This window comes from Danio rerio, chromosome 19 (assembly GCF_049306965.1).
Source record: "Danio rerio strain Tuebingen ecotype United States chromosome 19, GRCz12tu, whole genome shotgun sequence".
In the NCBI taxonomy this organism is placed as follows: domain Eukaryota; kingdom Metazoa; phylum Chordata; class Actinopteri; order Cypriniformes; family Danionidae; genus Danio; species Danio rerio.
In genome coordinates this window covers 8573036-8581421 of record NC_133194.1, presented here as the reverse complement: position 1 = coordinate 8581421, position 8386 = coordinate 8573036, and the positions used below count along the sequence as shown (strand labels likewise).

Sequence of the window (8386 nt, the reverse complement as noted above, 5' to 3'; positions counted from 1 at the left end):
AACCGTATTAGTATATTAAGTTAGTCGCCTACTTAAACAAAAAGACCGACATTTCTGTCAGGCAAAATGTATGGCTACTTATTTAGGGGTCCTTCATCATCCATGCGCAGTTCATGTGGTTTTGTCAACGCAATGACAGATTGAGAGTTGTATTCAGAGATATTTGTGCATTTTGATATAGTATTTATGTCATGTTGCGTTTGGTGGCTCTTGCTATTTGTGCAGCTAAATAAATTATTTAGTTTTCGATTTTATAGTCAATATTAATCATGTGGGCAGCAACAACATCACGGTTTGTCCTTCAAAACTGCTGGAATTTTACAAATCTGAGATCCTCCTTGAGTCGAGTACAGAATCTGTCCCGAACAGCATGCAAGGTAAGAAACAGACAGTTAAGTTGCTTATCTGAAAATCTATATCATTTACATTTAGTCATTTAGCAGACGCTTTTGTCCAAAGTGACTTGCATTTGAGGAGCCATTCAGCGATTCAACAAGAAGAGACAACACACACAAGAGCTGCTAATCATGCAGATACTATTATTGTTAAGAGAATTCGTTTTTACAGGTGGTTTGTCAAGCCCACTCACCTGTGTTAAGCATCATAAATGCATAGCGTATTTTAAATATCAAAGTGATAATTTTATAACTAAAACAACAGTTTCTGACAGTATTTTTGATGATATCTCACTAGCCTGTTGCAAATACACATACAATTTATTTAATAATAATACTCTTTTATAAACACAAATAAAAGTGTTTATGCAGGTACATATTTAATACATTTGGCTGAGTTACGATGAGAGTCATACGGTTACACTTTGGTCTTTATTCTTTACTAAGAAATGTGTATTTGATCTGTTTCCAGAATACAGTAATTGTTGAACGCTGCTGGAAAGTTCCTCTGTCAAAGGAAGGGAAGCCACCCAGGCTGCATCCCCGCCGTCACAAGGTCTACCGACTGGTTGAGGACAAAAAAAACAGTCCACAGGACAAAATGGAGCTCATTCTCACTCAGACAGTGCCCAGTGAGTGCTTTTGACTTTCCTAAAATCAAGTTATATATTTAAATGGTGTTATTTAATGTAATATTTATTGTACAGAGCTCTGTGCATAAGGTGACATTGTTTTTGTGAACAAATAATATGCGTTATGTGTACATGTGTTTGCATGAACTCAAAATTTACCATGTTTGTTCTGCTAGCGCACATTTTTAGTCTTCACTAAATCACTCATTATCCTTAGGCTCAGTCACTGATCCATTAATTGTCACCACAGCAGAATGAACCACCAATTATTGTTAGTCTTAAGGCAGGGATGTCCAAACTTGGTTATGGAGGGCCGGGTTCCTGCTGATTTTAGCTCCAGCTTGCCTCAACACACGTGCACGGATGTTTTTATAAAGCCTAGTAGGAGCTTGATTAGCTAGCTCTGGGTTGTCTGATTGGGGTTGGAACTAAACTTTGCTGGACACCGGCCCTCGAGGACCAACCCCTGTCTTAAGTTGAAGTATTAATTTGTGCAAGTTAATCCACTGACCAAAAAAAAAAGAAGTTTGTTTTGGTTATCATTAATCAAAACCTTCCTCTCTTGAAAGGCAGTCTATCTTTGAGGTCAGTATGATGGATTGGCTGAAATATGCTTGGCCACTCCCCCCCCCCCCCCCCCCCCCCCATTCATTTGTTTGCTGCAACTGAAAGATGAAAGGAGGAGCACAAAAATAAAACCACGCCCCCTTCTCACTATTTAATTTCAGTTTGAGTTACGTCATCGTGCTGAAATAACTCACTCGCACTTTTGTTTGATGTGATATTAATTTCACAGAGCTCGGTGGACGAGGCGACACGGTTTTTGTGAAAAAGGCAGTGGGACGCAACAAACTGCTGCCCGAAGGCCTGGCTGTCTACCCCTCACAAGACAATAAAGACATGTTTGCAGAGGAATTAAAGGTTAGTTTTGGTCTACAAATCAAGTTGTTCATATAATTTCAATTGTTTACAATTTTTGTTTTGTTTTTGCCTGTAGAAACTACATGAGGGAGATCCAGAGGACCGAATCCAGACACGGACAGGACAGCAAGTGAGTTATTGACGACTATCCTTGATTTTCACTCAAAATGTGTGCGTGTCTGTGTGCGCACTAGAGATGGGTACTGAAACGCTGTACTTTATCGGTTTGGATGCTAAATTATAAAAGACCGAAGTATTGATAAGCTCTGACTTTAACGGTTTTGCTTTCGGTACTGGAGAATTATTGCTGAATAAACATTGCTTACAGTAGCATAACTTAACTGGCCAACCTTTTCTAATTTGCGATATTTGTCTGCACATTTGGCAATCTCACATGAGAAATGCTTGTGTTTTCGCCCAATAGTACAGCGGCGAGCACATCAAGTATAGAAGCCTTCACAGTTCTTGGCTGTGCGCGCACACTTAGTGGAGGCTCATGCTAATCGCACAAACATAGCTCACGACACAAACATGCGCCCGCACACACAGCTCATAAGCTTGCGGAGTGAACCAAACGGGTTGTATTTCCCGGGTGGACGGCGACAATGTTAATTGCAGCAAACGCAACAAGTTGTTTTCTTGTATAAGCAGAAACGCAAGGAATCTGGCTAACCATCTTTCAAAAGTGCATTTACTGCAGAAAGACTAATGAAAAGTTTTCGACTGACTAGCTTGAGGTACATCATCTACATCGTTATGCTAGCAGTCATTCACATAAGGTCTCTCTAAATTAATATAATGTTAAGAGTTTAATAAACACACACGTTCGGTTACAATGAAAACAGTATTTATTTCTGCAGTAGCCTAAATAAATCTTAAACATTAAAAATGCTTTTACATTACTGTATTTACATATAGCTTAGTAATAAACTATTCTTATTAAGACATTATTAAAAAATCTGCTTATTTTAAGTTGTTAACTCCAAAAACAGGTGACTCATTTATGTTAATGGGTTAAAGAAAAATCATAAACATTATCTGATCATTTAACTGCATTTTGGGAGGAGGATATTTTCAACTGCAGGCAGAACAAGAAACCAAGAAAGATTCTGACTTGACTTCAACATGTTTGCCTTTTCTGGCAGATTATTCTCTAGAAAAAAAAGGTCATCTCCTTCAAACCATCGTACATTTTTATGTATTTGTTTTACAATTATTGGTTTTGCATTATTTTATATTAAAAACATAATAATAAAATAAAGTGTTGTTAATTCTGTTCAATTTGTTTGTTTTTTATATAAAAAAAAAAACCACTACAAAGAGTTGCAATAAGAGAACCGTTAAAATACCGGACCGAAAAGTTGTATTAATAAAAGTAGTAATACCATTCAAACTTTCACAATACTCAACCCTAGTGTGCACTTGGAAGGGTTAAATGCTGAGGATGAATTTTGAGTATAGGTAAAACTATACTTGAGGCTCACTCAAAACTTCAAGAACAGTGGTGTGACGGATTAGCATATAATTATGTAATACAGTATGTACAATTGAAGTCAGAATTATTAGTTCCTTGTATATTTTTCCCCAATTTCTGTTTAATGGAGAGATTTTTGTCAACACATTTCTAAACATAATACTGTTAATAACTCATTTCTAATAACTTATTTGTTTTATCTTTGTCATGATAACAGTACATCATATTTTACTAGATATTTTTCAAGATACAAGTATTCAGCTTAAACTGCATTTTAAAGGGTTAATTAAGTTAATTAAGTTAGTGTAATTAGGCAAGTCATTGTGTAACTTTGGTTTGTCTATAGACAATCGAAAAAATACTGCTTAAGGGGCTAATATTATTGACTTTAAAATTATTATTTTTTTTTTTTATTAAAAACTGCTTTTATTCTAGTCAAAATAAATAAATAAAACTTTCTTCAGAAGAAAATATGTCTTAGGAAATACTGTGAAAAATGACCTTGCTCTGTTGAACATCATTTGGGAAATATTTTAAAAAATCAAAAATTCCCAGGAGGGCAACTGTATATGTTGTTGCATTATCTCAAATATTTGTGCGAGCTATAGAACAGAATAGAGGCTCTCTGAAGTGCATTTAATCATCAATTTGTTTTGATTTTCTGGTAGAGACATCCTGTGTTCTGCACACAAAAATGTTAAAAGACAACTGGGGATGTCGGAGAGGGTCTTTTTCGTAAAGTTTTTTTATAAGCTGTACTCACCTTGGCACTCCGGGCTCCACATTTTTATATCAGTGTTATGTTATTTGTCTGTGTGTTTTGCAGACTGTTGAATTCCTGAAGAACACCGAGCTCAAAGTTCCTTTTCACACTTCGATTCAATATTCGCTCACCAAAGAGATTGTTTGCAGACAGTTTCTTCGAAAGGTAAGCAAATATAAAATGGAGCATTTATTTATAAGATATAGTCCACATAATTTACTCACTGTTTACTCACCTTGAAGTGGTTCCAAACTTTTATGAGTTTCTTTCTTCTGTTGAACACAAATGAAAATATTTTGAAGAAACCTGGAAAGCTGTTTTTTTTTCCTACTATGGAAGTCAATGGTTACCGGTTTCCAGCTTTCTTCAAAATATCCTCTTTTTGAGTTTAACAGAGGAAAGAAACTCAGGCTTTGAACAAGTGAAGGATGAGTAAATGATCTCAGAATCTTAAAAGAATGACATTTATGGCAAGATTGACTAAAAACTTCCATCATTTGGTGTTAAAAACTGTCCATATTTATCAAATACTTGTTTTTTTCAATGGCCTTATTGCAAAGCAGTTTTTTTTCTTGTCCGAAGCAAAAATTTAAGAGAAAGTTGAAGATTTTAAATGACTTTAGTAGTTTATTTACTATGGTTTGCAAGGTCTGAACCCATCTTGTACTTTACATGCTGTGATAGTTATTGTAGGATATTTGTAATATCAAACTATTTGTATTGCTAGAAGACATTAATTTGAAACGCATTATTTCTTTTTATATGCAGCTCTTAGTAAATTCTGGTGGTCAATATTGAAAATTCCAAGATCTTTCAAAGTTCAGAAATTGCTGAGACTTTTATTTGTGTATGTTGATGTACTTCCAACAGAAACTGAATATTCAGTAGGGGGCGGGGATTTTTTACACCTCATTTTAGAGATCTGCACGGGACTACATTTTTAACCCCGCTCCTGCCAGGTTTTAGGCCGAACCGACAGCTCCTGCTTAAATTCAGTATTTGTTGTTTGTTTCTACCCGCCGCGCCCATTCCGCGGAGAACAAAACTGAAAACTACCCTGCTATACAGAGTCCAGACAGCCTATAACAAGGTGTCTGTATAAACACACACACACACACACAAGCACCAAGCAAGTGACACACATATAGGCATCACGCTCTTTCTCTCATTCACAAACACACACACACTCGCATAAGCACCAAGCAAGTGACACACACATAGGCATCACGCTCTCTCTTATTCACACACACACATAAGCACCAAGCAAGTGACAAACACACACGCACACATAGGCGTCATGCTCTCTTTTTCATTCACACACAAACACACACACACACATAAGCACACACACATAAGCACCAAGCAAATAACACACACACAGGCATCACGCTCTCTCTCATTCTCACACACACACACACACACACACACTCACAAACTCACATAAGCACCAAGCAAGTGACACACACACAAAGGCATCACCCTCTCTCTCTTATTCACACACACACACACACACACACACACACACACACACACACACACAGCAACAAACAAGCTAAACGCAGCATCACGCTGTCTCATTCAAATTTAAAAATTGCAACCAGTTTATTCCCGCGCCGCAGAAATCTGGTCAGGTCCCGCGGCTCCTGATGTAGACCTCTGCCCCATTCCCTAATAGCAAACGAGTGGTAATAGGAGCATGGTTAAGTCATACTAGCAGCATCAGAGAAGGATCATCACTCCAACTGTGGAAGAAAATGGTCAGACTTTGATTGAAGATTAACAAAACTACCATTTTTACTCAGTGGATTAACTTGCACCGATTCATTGTAAAAAATAAGTGCTAGCAAAATAAACATTGTAAATTTAGATTTTACATGAACTTTCATGCTAATTTGCCTAATGTATTGAATCTGGCTCTTAATATTCATAAACACTTGACATACCTGCGACAGATATTTAAATTGAGGATATGGTGGCTGTCTTTGATTTATTTTTGACACTGGTTTAGTGTCAAGTGACGCATGTAGTGATGATTCTCTCAATGGCCAATCAGTAACTGCCGTGTTTACACATCTCATGGGCTGTTTTTCTGTCCAGCGCGGTGTGGTTGTGCCTCCACATGCTTTGACTCTTCCTGAGGAGCCGATCACAGGGCCTGGAGAGCACTGGTGTGAGGTCACAGTAAGTGAATTGATGTATAACTGTGTGATGTATTGTTATAACTGTTTCAGCACTCATATCTGAGCTGTGTTTTCCGTGTCAGGTGAATGGTTTGGACCGAGTCCGGGTGCCCATGTCTGTGGTGCCGTTTGTGGAGCCCAGGCAACTGCTGCTGATGAAGCAACAGCAAAGTTTAAAAGAGTCCGATTCAGAATAACATCGTCTTTACTTAAAATATGTCCAGATACAATTTGAAGATTATACATGAGGTGTTTGTACAAATAAAATGATTTTTTTTGTTTATTTCTTTCTGTTTTTAGTCTATTTTTCTTCTTTGTTTGCAATTAAATTGTTCTGGTAATTTTGTCTTAAGTTAAATTAGTTATAATGACTTTAATTTCAAGATATTTTTATCGCTATTGCTTAGCTCTTACACCATGTCCTAAATAAACAACGTTGCGACACGCAAAGGTTTCCATGTTAAAAGCTATTTTTGTCTGAAATATCTGTGACAGAGACGCACAAAATTTTATCTTATGGCTAAATGAATTACTCTTAATAGACGTTTTGCTTCTGTATCAGACATTTAGCGAGAAAAAATTATGATAAATGGTCAATATTTAAAAAAATATGAGACATTTAATGTATAGAAAGCAATATTACACATTGTTTTGATGCTTAAAAATGAGAAAGATGGTACTTTATTCCAAATGAACAATAAAATAAAATCTTTCTCATTTTCAGAAAAACCCACAAAATGTCATTTTACACAGAAGCAAAACTTCTACTAGGAGCAATTAATTTAGCCATTTGATAAAATATATATTTATTCGCTCATTCCTTTTCTTTTTCGGCTTAGTCCCTTTATTAATCCAGGGTTGCCACAGCGGAATGAACCATCAACTTGTCCAGCATATGTTTTACACAGTGGATTCCCTTTCAGCTGCAACCCATCCCTGGGAAACATCTACACACACACACGTGCACACTACGGACAATTTAGCTTACCCAATAGGGTATATTCCGAGCTAGTGTTGTTCCCATACTGATAAACTTCCGGTGACATGTTATTGTGAACTTTTTATTGTGAACTTTTTTCCAATTTATACGGTTTCTTTTACACCATAGATCTTGTAATGTAATTAAAATACATTCAGTTAAATAAACTTTGGCATTCATTTGGTTGCTTAAGCGTAAAACGAGACAAAAGGCCTTTTTGAATATAAAGACGCTTCATTGAATATACTGAGGTAAAATAAATGCTCATATTATAAACACACGGCGGGGAAAATGTAATTTATTGCAGTGCTTCTTGTACAATCTGAGACTCGCTTTATATAGGATATCATTCACCCAGTGGAGATCACTGATTTTTAAAGAAAACTGACCTTAAACGTGCAGATTTTTGCATTGGCATAGTTCATGGGAATCGCTTAACCCAGGTTACTGGCAAATTAAAAGTCCTTTTAGCATGCTTCGACATATACCCCATTCACCTATACCCCATGTCTTTGGACTGTGGGGGAAACTGGAGGACCCGGAGGAAACCCACGCGAACGCAGGGAAAACATGCAAACTCCACACAGAAACGCCAACTGACCCAGTCGAGGCTCAAACCAGCAACCTTCTTGCTGTGTGGTGACAGCACTACCTACTGCGCCACTGTCACCCGAAATAAAACACTATTTAAAGGTCAGAAAGTAGCTCCAAAACACTAAATTTAACACTGAATAAAGCACATAATCAGTTCCTGAGGCGATCATTGTCATAGTGGTTTATGCTGTTGTTCAGCCACGACATCGCAGAAATAGAAACCATTTCTAAAACTGAAATTTTGTGCGTCGCTGTCACAGATGGTTTAGATAGAACCTGCTTTTGACATGGAAACCTTTGCGTCTCGCAACGTTGTTTATTTAGGACATGGTGTAAGAGAAAAGCAATAGCAATTAAAAATAATTTGAGATTAGACATAACTGATTTTACTCAAGACAAAATACAAAAATGTTAAGTATAATAAAAGCTTCAGTGTTTTATACATTAA

General features: G+C 36.8%; 2 protein-coding genes across 2 annotated transcripts in view; both read left to right on the top strand.

Moving 5' to 3' along the window:
- mllt11 (MLLT11 transcription factor 7 cofactor) overlaps positions 1 to 8386 on the top strand; it is a 369559-nt gene that overhangs the window by 289603 nt on the left and 71570 nt on the right. The window lies entirely within an intron of this gene.
- Positions 109 to 6645, top strand: mrpl9 (mitochondrial ribosomal protein L9). Its single transcript, NM_001100044.2, is given in 7 exon segments — positions 109 to 377; positions 868 to 1027; positions 1824 to 1948; positions 2025 to 2078; positions 4249 to 4350; positions 6283 to 6366; positions 6449 to 6645. Coding segments are annotated over 7 exon segments (747 nt in total). The 5' UTR covers positions 109 to 269; the 3' UTR covers positions 6563 to 6645.